A 14,706-nucleotide genomic window follows, 5' to 3' on the forward strand; every position below is an offset into this window, starting at 1 on the left:
TGTAAAGCCCTGTATATAAACATAGTTAACCTGCAGTTATATAGTATATAGGCAGGGGCGGACCTAACCAATAAGTGAGGTAAGCAGCCGCTTAGGGTCCCAGGGAATTACGGGCCACCGACCAATGCCAAGAAGGCTATATTAATCATATTATATATATATATATATATATATCATATCTCTTTTATACATGTTCTATCATATGTTGTCAAATCTGTGTATAACGGTTGAGATTTTAATGTCATTACTTCTGTTTAAAACCAGAAGCCCCCATGAATAATGGAACGCTCCTTTCGTACTGCACATGCATGAAGTGTGAGCACTTCAATCAAAGACACTGCCAGTCAGTGTTGCCAACTAAGCGACTTTTCAGACTCCCCAGCGCCAACTTAAAGGTTTTTAGGTTTTACTGTGGATTTTTAATGACTCTCATGTGTCCATGTTGTTCCTAATATTACTCTTTCTTTGCAACGAGCTGCGGGTGATGCCATCACCCACCTTGTTTTGGCACTGCTTAATTTGTAAGGTTTTTTTTCAATGAGCTTATTTTGCATTTAGTTACACATTTGTAAATGTACTTTGGGCGATTAAATATTCTTATTTTTCTTTCTTATCTTATTTATTGTAAATAAAGCGAACCACTTTTTGCCATGTCCGTTGTTTATGTTGTTTCATAGCAGCTAACGTTCATTCATTCATTCATTTTTCTTCCATTTAGTCCCTTTATTCATCAGATGTCGCCACAGCGGAATGAACCGCCAACTTATAGATAATATGTTTTACACAGCGGATGTCCTTTCAGCTGCAACCCAGTACTGGTAAACATCCATACACACTCATTCACACTCATACAATCCAGCCAATTTAGTTTATTCAGTTCACCAATAGCACATGTGTTTGGACTGTGGGGGAAACCGGAGCACAAACTCACTCCAACATGTGGAAAACAAGCAAACTGTACACAGTAATGCCAACAGAATGGGACTCGAACCAGCGACCTTCTTGCTGTGAGGAGAGAGTGCTAACCACTGAGCCACAATGTCAGCCAGCAGCTGACGTCTCAGGGGAATTTAAAAGACATTGGGTTGTCATGATTATGTTTACACACGGGGCGTAACACTAGTTTCAACAGGAATTGAAAACGAAATGGCCAACGTTACTGGTCAAGACATTGGTCTTGTCTTGGATGGACGGAAATACAGAAAGACAGACAGACCGACAGGCTGAATACTCACCGCTAAGTGTAAAGGACTCACAGGAACACAGTTCTCCAGATCTTCCACACATTTGAAAGACATTTCCATGAGCTAACAGAAAACAAGTCAAATCTTTCTGTACATCTTGGTTGCGTAAACGTACAATAATTTGTTCAGACTTTACATTGAACACTTTTATCAGGTCTAACTAGGCTCACAGATCTGTTTTTTGTACCAGTTTGAGGTTGTGTTTGTCCCCTCGGGCAGCAGCGTAATGGACTGGACTGAATCCTTCATTGTCTCGCAGTGTTGGATCAGCACCGCTTTGCAAAAGAAACTCTAAGCACCTGTTAGAAAACCCAAGTTATCAGGCAGTATTGAGCTTTCTTATAGTTACTGAATTCAGTTTACAACACAACAGGATGATTTACCAGAGAGCCTCCTCCTCATCATCACTGCTGAGAGTCGGTCTGTCAGGACTCACCTGCCCGACTCTAATAAAGGCAGAAATATACTAAATAAATCATATATTCAATGACTACATTTACAAGAACATCAGTAATCTAATGAATTACCTTAATCTGAATAAGACAATAATATTATTAAGCTGATATTATCATTATACTAACATTATCAGTACCTTTATTTACAGTAGCAGCAAAAAGACTACAGTAAATGCTGAACTTGATGGTCGGTTTGTTGTTTACTGTACCTGTGAGAGGTTTGTGCGGCAGCAGCGTAGTGCAGTGAACTACATCCATTCACATCCTGCTCATTGACATCAGCTCCAGCATTCACCAGCGCCACCGTACACAGATACGAGCCATTCACTGAGCTGTAGTGCAAGGCAGACCTGTGGAGAAACCAGATCAACATTGTACAACGCTTATAGGTCAGAAAGATAATATGAGCTAATTTATATGTTTTTTTTGTTTGTTTTTTTTTAAGATTTATTTTTGGCCTTTTTGCTTTTATTATATAGGACAGTATTGAGACAGGAAGAAAAGTGGAAGAGAGAGAGGGGGTAGGGAAATGTCCTCGAGCCGGGATTCGAACTCGTGATGCCCTGACGTGCTACTGCACCATATGTCGGCGCGCTAAGCACTAGGCTATTGCGCCGACAAATTTATATATGTTTTATATCCATTAATTAATTTATATTCATGAAAACAATCAGTGTGATTATTCATATAATTTCTGCACATTTCTAATCATGATAGTTTTAATAACTCATTTCTAATAACTGATTTATTTTATCTTTATCATGATGACAGCACATAATAGATGACTAGATATTCTTCAAGACACTAGTATTCAGCTTAAAGTGACATTTAAAGGCTTAACTAGGTTAATCAGGGTAAAGTTAGGGTAATTAGGCAATAGGGCTGTGCAATTAATCAAAAATCTGATTTCGATTTCAATTTTGGCTTCAAACGATTATGAAAAAGCATTAATCGAGATAAACGATTATTGCATCATATACCGCCCCCTTTCCAGCTGTTCACGTTTGTTGCGAAAGGCTGCGTGCTTATGTGTGTGTGGGTCAAGCACACACAGTCAGAAGCATGCGGCCGGTCAGCATTCGGTCTCATTTGCACACTGAGACGAGCAGAGCACCGCAGACATCTAAAGTCATCTTAACGTGAGCGCTTTAATGGTCAAATCGGTGTCAAAACGCGGTGTTTAGTGATAACTCATATTAACCCTCATTTGTGTAATAAACAAACGAGTTGAAGATCAAAAGACACGTGAAAGAGAAACTATTAAAGAGACAGCGCGATATTCCTGCTGCCGCCTGTTTTTATCATCAATCAAACAAAACGAGAAAATCCCTTACTGCTCTTGACTGAAGGACTTTTGTAGCTAAAATGTTTTTCATATTTTTATTCTATTGTATTTATTTCTCTTTCCTTTGCAAGGTGGAAAATAACTGTATGTATACAGTAGAAGTCAGAATTATTAGACCTCCTGAATATTAGCAACCCTTTTCCTGCCCAATTTCTGTTTAATGGAAATAAGTTTTTTTTACTTATTTCTGAACATAATAGTTTTGATAACTCATTTCTAATTACTGAATTCTTTTATTTTTGCTAAGATGACAGTAAATAATATTTGACTAAATATATTTGACTTTTTCAAAATACAAGCATTCAGATTAAAGTGCAATTCAAACGCTTAATTAGGGCAATTAGGCAAGTCATTGTATAACAGTAGTTTCTTCTGCAGAAAATCAAAAAATATATATCTTAAGTTGGCTAATAATATTGACCTTAAAATGCTTTGATTCTAGCTAAAATAAAACAAATAAGCCTAGAAGAAAAAAATATTATAGGAAATACTGTTGAAATTCCTTGCTCTGTTAAACATCATTTGGGAAATATTTATTTTATTTATTTATATTATTATATATTTTTTTAAATTCTCAGGAGCGCTAATAATTTTGACTTTAACTGATAATCGTTTTGAATAATCGTGATTACAATTATGACCAAAATAATCGTGATTATGATTTTTCCCAAAATCGAGCAGCCCAAATAGACAAGTCATTGTATAACAGTGGTTTGTTCTGGAGACAATCCAAAACAAATATAGCTTAAAGGGGCTAATAATATTGACCTTAAAAAATTAAGAAATTTCTTTTATTCTAGCCGAAATAGAACAAATAAGACTTTTTCCAGAAGAAAAAATATTATAGGAAATACTGTGAAAAATCTGTTAAACATCATTATAATATTACTATTATAAATTAGTAACAGAAGCATTTTCACTAGAATTACTACATTTACAGGCTCCACTATAGATAGATACTATATACTATAGATAGATACACAACTTTGTGAATATAATATGATTTGATTATTATTAGAGAGTGGGCTGCTTTGTGTATGTTTTGTTTATTAAAGGTTCACCAAACCCTCGGGTACTTTTTTTGAGATGTTAACAGATGTGTGCGTGTTGAGCATCACTTAGGACAATGTTAGCAGCTGTCAGCTTTAATTGTGGGGAAAACTGGATAATTTTGAGCTTTTGTCAGCTCATTTCAGCTTCCGGGTTTAAAATAATTTTTGGGGCAGATCAAAATCGGCAACGTAGCGCAGAATTGCAAGTGCAAAGATGACGCGTCGGTTTCTCATTATTATTCATAGTGGAGTTTTCTTATCCAATGAGAAGACCCGGCTTCTTAATTATTCATGACTGCACGTGCTTTCTGAAGGCAAGCCAGACCTGCCAGTGCCAAGCTGTGAGACACGGACCCACAGCACACAGTATTTAGCTGTTAATGTAGGGTTGTATGTGTTTGTTTCCATGATCCACGGGGTTTGTTGTATGTTTTTCCCCGTGATGCTGTGAGGGCCGATACAGCAAAGCTGTTTCTGTGCAGCAAGCATTTTTGTCGGGAGAGCAGTACGAGAATTGGTCACATTTAGACACATCGCCGTGCTGCTGTGTTTGCCTGAATCCTCCAGATTACCAGCAGGGCTAATGGTTAGACAGGGCAAGAGACCTGCAGCACTGAGTCTGCATTCAGACACGGGGATAGAGGGAGAAGTCCTCATTTAAAGTCTTTATATGAACATGATTATCTTTATAATGATATAAATTGTGGTTATATATGAAATTACGAATAACAAATGTAGCAGGGCATTAAATCACTGTTTATTTCTTTGCATTTTAACTCTGTAAACTATAAAATCATGCGTCTCCTCACGGTTTGTGTTTCGTTTTGTGAGCCGACTGACAACAGTTGCTCGCTTCCCTCCTTCTCCCCTGCTGGCCACGCCCACTCCTGCCCTTTGCTCTCAGAGCTCCACCCCCATTATGATGAATCTGTTGAAAAAATACTGAAGGTAGACCTGAACCGAACGTGGGGGGTGTCATGACCCTTTAAGTTAGTTTAGTTAGGATGTTTGGTACGTTGAAGATGTTTCTTTTCATGCTTTCCTTTTTATATTAAGTTTAGTTTGTTTAATAAAGTTATTGAGCTTTGTTATATTTATTTTTTTGTTTTAAGCACATGTAACTACTTCCTCTTCCCCAGGTAATTTATCATTTATTTATTGTAAATAGTTTTCTTTCACGGTACAATATATTTTCCCTGGCTTCACTGAAAGTATGGGCAATAAATAAGTGTAGTGATGTTTGGTCTTCAAGTCGTTTCTTTCTCCATTCACTTGTCAGACACACTAAACTATTGTATGTTATGCCAAATACCCTTAGTTCAACATTAACATCTAAAAGGACGTAACATTATTGAACATGAATCACTTTACCTTCCTATGTTGTCCTTTATACTCCAATCAGCACCACTGTCCAACAGCAACTTAAGACATTCGACATTCCTGTCAGTCGACAAACAAACAAAGGATGTACAACTATTTAATTCTATTATATTAAACAAAATACACTCACAGGCTAAACTTACCCTCCTGAAGCAGCGATATGTAAACACGTCCTGCTCAGGCCATCCAGTGTGTTTATATCAAACCCTGCTGACACGAACAGTATCTTAGACAAAGATACACAGACGTGCAGTACTGTGCAAATGTCTACAGGCATACCTGCCAACATATGACCCCACTCCCCCGGTCTACTACTACTGCGCATGTTGCCAGATTGAGGTTAAAATTGCTTCGAGATTTTGTTACAGTTTAAGTCAGAATTATTCGCAATTATTTTCTGCAATTTCTGTTTAATGGAGAGCAGATTTCTTCAACACATTTCTAAACATGATAGTTTTAATAACTCATTTCTAATAACTGATTTATTTTATCTTTGCCATGATGACAGTAGATAATATTAGACTAGATATTTTTTAAGACAGCTTAAAGTGACATTTAAAGGCTTAACTAGGTTATTTAGGTTAACTAGGCAGGTTAGGGTAATTAGGCAAGTTATTTTATAGCGATCGTTTGTTCTGTAGACTATCGAAAAACAATATTGCTTAAAGGGGCTAATTTTGTCCTTAAAATGGTGTTTGAAAAATTAATAACTGCTTTTATTCTGGCCGAAATAAAACAAATAAGACTTTCTCCAGAAGAAAAAATATTATCAGACATACTGTGAAAATTTCCTTGCTCTGTTAAACATAATTTGGGAAATATTTTAAACGAAAAATAGGGCTAATAATTCTGACTTCAACTGTATATTTGATCAATTGTGTGAGGTGATGAGCTTCATAGAGGATCTGGCAACTTTACAAACACGAGAAACAAACATGATTTTTCATAACTAGATTGGCTCATACAAAATACTGGAGTTTCCCGGGAGAAATAACAAAACTGGAGGGTGGCGGGAGATGGGTGTGATATACAGGAGACTCCTTGGGAAATGTGTTGGCAGGTATGGTCTTAGGCCAGGGGTCACCAATCTCGGTCCTGGAGGGCCGGTGTCCCTGCAGGGTTTAGCTCCAGCTTGCTTCAACACACCTGCCTGAATGCTTCAAGTATACCTAGTAAGACCTTGATTAGCTTGTTTAGGTGTGTTTGATTAGGGTTGGAGTTAAAATCTGCAGGACACCGGCCCTCCAGGAACAAGTTTAGTGACCACTGTCTTAGGCCAATAGTATTTTCACCAACATAAAAATGGTTTTAATCATTTGTCGAGTCACTTAATCAGTCATTTATTTGTATTGTGAGTAATGTAATGTAATGTGTATTTATAAAGCGCATTTATCACGTATGGCCATACACCCAAAGCGCTTCACAATCATGAGGGGGGTCTCTTCACACCACTACCAGTGTGCAGCTCCACTTGGATGATGTGACAACGACACCGGTGCGCTGACCACACACCAGCTATTGGGGTAGTGGAGAGACAGTGATAGAGCCAATTCAGTGGATGGGGATGATGTTGGGGATGGTCGAGTTTTAGCCAGGACACCGGGGTTACACCCCTACTCTTTACCAGAAGTGTCATGTGATTATTAATGGCCACAGAGAGTCAGGGCCTGGGTTTAATGTCTCATAGGAAACACAGTGCTCACTGACAGTGTAGTGTCCCCTTCATTATACTGGGGCATTAAGACTAACAGGTTGGGCGCCCCCTGCTGGCCTCACTAACATCACTTTCAACAGCAAACTAGTTTTCCCATGAGGTCTCCCATCCAGGTACTGACCAGGCTCAGCTCTGTTTACCTTCAGTGAGTAACCGGTCTTGGGCTGCAGGGTGTAATGGCTGTGTATTTCTTCAATGTCCAGCTGTAGTGTGTCAGTAGGAAATATCAGGGGGGGGGTTTTTCTATTAACCAGACCAGGGGCCTCATGTACGAAGACTTGCGTGGAAATCTTACTAAAACATTGCGTACGCACAAAGCTGTAAATGTGCGTACGCAGAAAAAATTTCAGATGTATGAAACACTGCGTACGCCGAATCTCACGCATATTCTTTTGTACATCTGAATGAACGTGAAACTGAGCGCAACATGCACGAGCACAAAACCCCTCCCTGCCTCCTCCCCCGTATGAATATGCTAATGACTATGCTAATTGCAAAACCCAACGAAAAAGCAATGGAAAAAGCAAGCAAAAAGAGAAACTTTGAACAGAATGTGAATTGGAGGTGCTGCTTTCGGAGGTAGACCGGAGAAAAGCGGTGTTATTTGCAAGTTTGTTCTCCGGAATTAACAACAAAAGAAAAAAATAGAGTGGGAGAGTTTAGCTGATGCGGTCAACACAGTTGGGTCTGAACATATCGCAGTGAGTGCATTAAAAAAAACAAATAGTGTGCTTTATACCTGTAAAATGTTACAGGACGCCTAGCAGTCTCAGTGGCGCGCTCGTAAGACGCTTGTGATCGTGAATTGATACGTTCGAGCATGAACGCAGCTCGAATCCAGTGTCTAAAAAACTCTTTCTTGTTTTTTCCCGCGCTACATATCAGATTTTTCCAACTATTTATCACGAGAAAGACAAGTTGGCATCATCAATAAGTTCATATCAATAAGCATCATATTTTATTTGCACATTTATTGAATGGAAATGTTTCTGATTCACGCATGCAAATTCATCTTCAGATAGTGTCTTTATAGCAATGTGCGTGCAGTAGATAGCTCAGATTACATTGGGAAAACAGGCGACTGCTGCAAATTGTGCTTTAATGTTTAGCTGCTCAACTGTATGGTATGGAAACCTTATTTACCTGCTAGATGAACCCGTCTCATACAGCTGCCATTGCAAGGCTCAGACACTTTGTAGAGAGGAATTTAACACAACTGCCTCTAGGAGTCGCCAATGGAAATAAAACAGACACGCACAAAAAATGTGCGTACGCCTGCCAGAAAGCTGCCGTGAAGCTGCGCACATTCCCACGTTCAGTTCATTGTTAGTAAATCCAAACGTGAGCGATTCTGAGCGTGAAACCTGGCGTACGCAAAGTTTTTGTGCGTACGCAGCGTTGATACATGAGGCCCCAGATCTCTGACTCTTTCAGACAACTCGAGCAAACAAAAATCTGCATTATTTCAAATAATAGCAAAAATAAAACGGCCTTAGACTTCTGCACAGTAATGCACACAAAAGGAGATGGGGATTTGCAGACAGTGTGTAAGTGTGATTTTACCTGAGGTAAGTAGCTTAAGACAACAGTCTGAATAGCCGTACAACACCGCCAAGTGCAATGGAGTCATGCCATCAATGCCTCGCCTGGACAGTTTTTGTAAAAGCAAATTACAATCAGAGTGTGGTGTAATGAGTTACAAAGCAACTCGTTGCTGTAATTAAATTATCCACTAAGGGATTACTTTTAAAGTATAATATAGAATACTTGTAATACACTTGTTTTAAATACTGTAAATAAATATATAATAAATAGTTCTGCATAAATCAATTCAGAAAAAAAGTCTTGTTTTGCAGAACAGCTCTACTTTTCAAAGAAAGTTACGTTAATCAATTACATTTTTGCTTTTTTGCTATTCAGATATTTACTGATGTGAAATGAATTTTCATTCACAATTAATGTTTTTAAATAGATTTTTAGCTAAAACCACTGGTAAAAGATCAGTCTGTGATCTTTAAATCCACTTGTGCCGTGCTTGGCGTTGGTCCTTCTTAGCATTTTTCTCAGTTTGTTCCATCATTGAGTGAAAATACAAACAAAAATAATACCAACTGTCAGTCAAAGTATCTGCTCTATTAAAGAAATTTGTGTGTTTTTTAATAATCTAGTATAAACAGACCTGGCTATGTCGGCACCATTATTCAGCAGTTCACTGATGAGCAGCTCGTGTCCATGTTTAGCAGCAGTGTGAAGAGCAGTGTTTCCATAATTATCCACACACTCCACTTCTGCACCTACAAGACACAAGAGAAAAGAAGGGTATTTTTTCTATCCTTAAGATTAAATTGTTTATTGTGGAAAAAACAAACACTACATCAGTACAGATAGTTACATATCATTATCTTTTTTTTACAAAAGAGAATAAAATAATAATAATAATAATAATAATAATAATAATAAAAAAAAAAATATATATATATATATATATATATATATATATATATATATATATATATATATATATATATATATATAAAAGAGAAATATTAATGACAATAATAATGATAATAATAAAAGAGGGAAGAAAAATGGAAACAAGAGTATTAAGTGTACAGAGAATTACAACCAAATATCACAATCAAATGTTCAGATACATTGTCAATGTTGGAAGTAAATATTTACAATTAAACAGTATAAAATAGTATTAGATAAAACAAACTAATTAAATTACTATGAAATAAATTAAAAAGGGAAGGAGAGTGCATCTATTAAATGGAAGGCAATACCTTAAGAGAGTTAAAGTAAGTTATAAAACATTGCCACTTTTTAAAGAAATTAGTTTTCCCAGAGCATCTAACCTTTTCCAACTTAAGAAAATACATGGTATCTACAAGCCATTGGGATGTAGTTGGAGGCTTATTTAATTTCCAGTGAAGTAGAATACGACGCCTGGCTATAAGTGAGGTAAAGGCCAAAACATCAAGATGTTTATAATTGAATTGGGACTAAATCTTTGGAACCCCAAAAATGGCAACATCAAGGGATGGGTTTATTTTTACCTGCAACATCTTGGACATAATTGTAAAATAATTAATCAAACAATTCTGTTACAGAGGGCACATAAAGAACATATGACTCAAATTACACCTTGGTGCATGACATCTGTCACATCTGTCATCGATATTGGCAAAAATTTCAGATAGCCTGGTTTTTGGGAAATGGACTTATGGAATTGTACCAGACTAAGCAGAGCACAAATTTTACTAGAACGTATTTTTTCTATCTTTGTATGAACATTTTTAAAAAGTGCATGCAATCAGCATATCACAGTGAGCATAAAAAGAAAATACATGTAATAAACAAAATAAAGGAAAACAGGGAGGTGTAAAATAATATTAATAATAACAATAATAATAATAATAGAAAAAGAAAAGAAAAGAAATTTAAACAAAAAAGAAAACAAAAAGGAAAACGAAAAAAGGGAAAAGAAAAAAGAAAACAAAGGGGGAAAAGAAAAACAAAAAGGAAATACAAAAGAAAAAACAAAAACAAAAGAAACCAAAAAAAGTAAAGAAAAAGTAAAAAAGAAAAAAAAAGGAAAAGAAAAGAAAACAAAAAGGAAAACAAAAATAAAAAATAAAACTTAAAAAGACAAAGGACTGATATTTTGACTGGTATTATTAAAAATTCTCTCTGAATCATAGTCAGACGTGTTTTATTTTTTTTAGAGAACTGCATTGTTCGATATTCATTCTTTTTTAAATCTCACGTGTCCTGATAATATTGATTTAAAAATAATCTTCCCTCCTTCTTCATCATCATCTCTTCTCTGATTGGTGTTTACCAGCATAAGGGTGGGATTAACATTAAAACCACCAATAACAAACAAGAAACAACTACCATCCAAACAATGATGGATAAAATTAAGCCCCCCCCTCCCCCCCCCCCCCCCTCATTTGTTGTCATGGTTTGTTCTGTAACCAACCAAAACAATAATAATTTCTAAAAGGGGCCAATAATATTAACCTTATCAGTTTAACATACACATATATAAGGAAATACTGTGAAAAACATCCACATAACTTGAAAAATATTTTTAAAAGTTAAAATTTCATAATTTTGTCTTGAACTATAAATAAAAAGAGGCAAACGCAGAAACCAAGAGTTCAAGACCCCTTTAACGGCATCTTACTACTATTAATTTCATTAGGTTTGTACTTTACCGTTCTGAATGAGTATTTGGGAACGGGTGAAGTGTCCATGAATGGCGGCCATGTGCAAAGGACTCTTCCCTTCATTATTCTGAAATCAAAATAACAGAAAGGTCAGAGAAAATAAAGACAATACACTTTTTGGTAACACTTTAATTTAAATGGGACCTATTATGCATTTTTTAAGGGGTTTAAAGACAGTTGTGTGGCAACAGTGTGTGTATACAGTATAACCAGCCTCCATTGGTAAAAATCTATTTATTCATTAATCACACTTGATAGAACACTTTGATTGACATTCTCTCTTTGTACGTGTCATCAGAGGGGGAAAGCCCCGCCTACTAGTGACCATCTCTCCCTCATTAGCATAAACAGCCCTGAGTGAGAAGCAGCTGTTAAGAGTTTTGAATCTGCCACTATGCTGACACACAGGCATTTGTAGCTCCGCCCTCTTTTGAAAAGAGCACAATCTCATTTGAATTTAAAGCAACAGTCACCAAAACACCACAGTTAGGATCAAAGCCTGAAAGGGTCAGTTTCAGAGAATTATAAAACATTATTAGTGTGGTATTTGAGCTGAAACACACACACACACACACACACACACACACACACACACACACACACATAAACACAAACACTCAAGGGACATCAGTGACTTGTTTGACATCTTATTAAAAAAGGGGCATAATAAGACCCTTTTAAGCACCAATTCTCTAGCTTATTACCTGCCTATTATTAAGATACTGGCTGTTTATTATTACTTATTAAGAACATATTCAGCATGACTTGGTTGTAGTTTCCAAATCCTACCCAATATCTAAACCCCTACCTTAATATTTATTAATGAGCAGAACATTGGGAATTATTGAAGCAAAATTCATTAGCTATGTTCCCACACACCTATTTTTATGTGCATTCATTCATTCATTCATCCAATTTTTAGCTTAGTCCCTTTATTAATCAGGGGTCACCACAGTGGAATGCACCACCAACTTATCCAGCATATGTTTTACACAGCGGATGCCCTTTCAGCTGCAACCCATCACTGGGAAACATCCATACACACTCATTCACACTCATACAATACGGACAATTTTAGCTTATTGAATTCCCCTTTAGCGCATGTGTTTGGACTGAAACCGGAGCACCTGGAGGAAACCCACGCGAATGCAGGGAGAACATGCAAACACACAGAAACGCCAACTGACCCAGCCGAGGCTTGAACCAGTGACCTTCTTGCTGTGAGGCAACAGCACTACCTAATACGCCACCGCATCACCCATTTTTCTGCGCATTTTGAACAAAAATCACATTAAAAAATTCCAGGATGCACGTTAATTTTAAAAATGCACATTAAAAATGTATGTGCAAAACTGAGAAACTTTTGTTTTCATAGATCATGCGTTTAAAATGGGATAACATTAATGGACAAACAAAAAGCATTTCCAGCCCATTGTAAGACATGTGAAATGTAGTTTTGGTCATTTAACAATCCCTCAGCCAAACTCACAGTGGTTCAGTATTATTAATATTATTATATAATTATTATTCTCTCCAGAACTGTCTTGAGCGTCTCATGCCTCCAAAAGCCATTGCACTGCATTCACATGTATTTATTTTTTACAATTATTTTTAAGGGGTCTACATCTTTACTGGATAGGATAGTAGAGAGTGTTGACAGGGAGGCAGAGAGAGGGGATGGATCGGCAAAGACCACGAGGCGGGAATCGAACTCGGGTTGCCAAGAGCACTTGAGTGCATGTGTCGACACACTAACCACTACGCCAATGTGTTCATTGTGTTTTGACTTCATTTTCTGAGGTGTAATTTATTAGAGAAGGAAAAAAAGACTACAGTGGCTTCTCCTAGCGCACTACACTACATTTTTGTGTCTAATGTTTGTCAGGAAGTGACGATTTTGTTCTCTTTGAATCATTGGATGGAAATGGTGCGCAAATATTGTATGCAATATTCCAGTCTTGCGCATCTTTGCATGGAAGCATAGCTATAGTTCATGGTTTGTTAATAGCAGGAATTATAATTCAATAAAGCGAAACTAATTTTTTTTGTTAAAGCTGATTTTGCATTCATGAGTTCCTGACCGGAATGTTAACGTGTGCTCCGTTATTGACCAGCAGCTCCAGGCACAGGGCTCCGTCGGGGGACTCAGCACACAGATGCAGGGGTGTGTAGCCGCGCAGGTTTGGACGGTTCACATCGGCACCGCAGTTCACCAGGTCACACACTACTGACTCCAGACCAGCACTGCACACCATGTGGAGAGCAGTGTTTCCAGAACCATCCGCTTCATCAATCTGTTAAATAGATTAAAATAAATCTCGGCAACAGCTGGAGGTTTTGTAGTCCACAGCATGTTACTGCAATGTTTACAGTGCTGGTCCTGTACTTCCGGGTTTCTTCCCACCGCAGCCTCACTTTGGTTCTTTAAAATGGCGGCCGCGTGATATAAGCATATACAATGACTTGCCTAATCACCCTACTTTACCCTAATTAACCTAGTTAAGCCTTTAAATGTCACTGTAAGCTGAATACTAGTGTCTTGAAGAATTTCTAGTCAAATATTATGTGCTGTCATCATGGCAAAGATTAAAATAAAATTAGAAATGAGTTATTAAATCTATTATAATCAGAAATGTGTTGAAGAAATGGTGTTTTCAGATTGCTGACCTGTGCTCCATGTTTCAGCAGGTATTTGAGCACTTCAGTGTGTTCGCCAAGAGCTGCCGCATGTAAAGGAGTGAAGGCCAGTTTATCCCTGCAGGACACATCAGCTCTGAACGCCAACAACAGCTTCACGACCTCCATGTTCCCTGATCACACACAATCAGATATTGAAATCCCATGTATGCTGAAGAATTCAGAGACAGAAGATTGCCTACCTAGAAAGGCGGCCAGATGGAGCGGCTGCCGGTCCTTTATGTCTCTGGCACTCACATTGGCCCCTTTGTTCAGCAGCACAGCCACTGTCTGAGGACAATACTGATTAGTCATGAAGAGAAGTGATATGTGATTTCACATTTTAATTCCAACATCAACAGTGGTCTTGATTGAGGCTAGTTTTTAACAGCAGATGGCGCTCTAGGCTAGTTTTTAACAGCAGATGGCGCTCTAGGCTAGTTTTTAACAGCAGACGGTGCTCTAGGCTAGTTTTTAAATAGCAAACGGGGATCTATGCTAGTTTTTAACAGCAGATGGCGCTCTAGACTAGTGTTTAACAGCAGATGGTTCTCTAGACTAGTGTTTAACAGCAGACGCTGCTCTAGACTAGTGTTTAACAGCAG

At 37.5% G+C, this 14,706-nt stretch overlaps 1 protein-coding gene across 4 annotated transcripts in view; it reads right to left on the reverse strand.

The window, feature by feature from the left end:
* ankrd52b (ankyrin repeat domain 52b) overlaps positions 1-14,706 on the reverse strand; it is a 34,333-nt gene that overhangs the window by 14,084 nt on the left and 5,543 nt on the right. For 2 of the 4 annotated variants that reach the window (XR_015502197.1, XM_087272980.1), the window contains exons 6-17: positions 14,305-14,392; positions 14,093-14,235; positions 13,507-13,719; positions 11,414-11,492; positions 9,370-9,484; positions 8,754-8,836; positions 5,620-5,683; positions 5,468-5,536; positions 1,909-2,049; positions 1,628-1,690; positions 1,432-1,543; positions 1,236-1,307 (exon numbers count right to left, since the gene is read on the reverse strand). Coding sequence is in view for 2 of the 4 variants with exons in the window: in XM_087272980.1 (XP_087129106.1) it covers positions 1,236-1,307; positions 1,432-1,543; positions 1,628-1,690; positions 1,909-2,049; positions 5,468-5,536; positions 5,620-5,683; positions 8,754-8,836; positions 9,370-9,484; positions 11,414-11,492; positions 13,507-13,719; positions 14,093-14,235; positions 14,305-14,392 (1,242 nt within the window). In the remaining 2 variants the exon portion in view is untranslated. The remainder of the gene's footprint in view (positions 1-1,235; positions 1,308-1,431; positions 1,544-1,627; positions 1,691-1,908; positions 2,050-5,467; positions 5,537-5,619; positions 5,684-8,753; positions 8,837-9,369; positions 9,485-11,413; positions 11,493-13,506; positions 13,720-14,092; positions 14,236-14,304; positions 14,393-14,706) is intronic. The other 2 variants (XR_015502198.1, XM_087272981.1) reach the window with 1 other exon arrangement.

This window comes from Danio rerio, chromosome 11, assembly GCF_052040795.2.
Source record: "Danio rerio strain M-AB ecotype USA chromosome 11, GRCz13ab, whole genome shotgun sequence".
Lineage (NCBI taxonomy): Eukaryota > Metazoa > Chordata > Actinopteri > Cypriniformes > Danionidae > Danio > Danio rerio.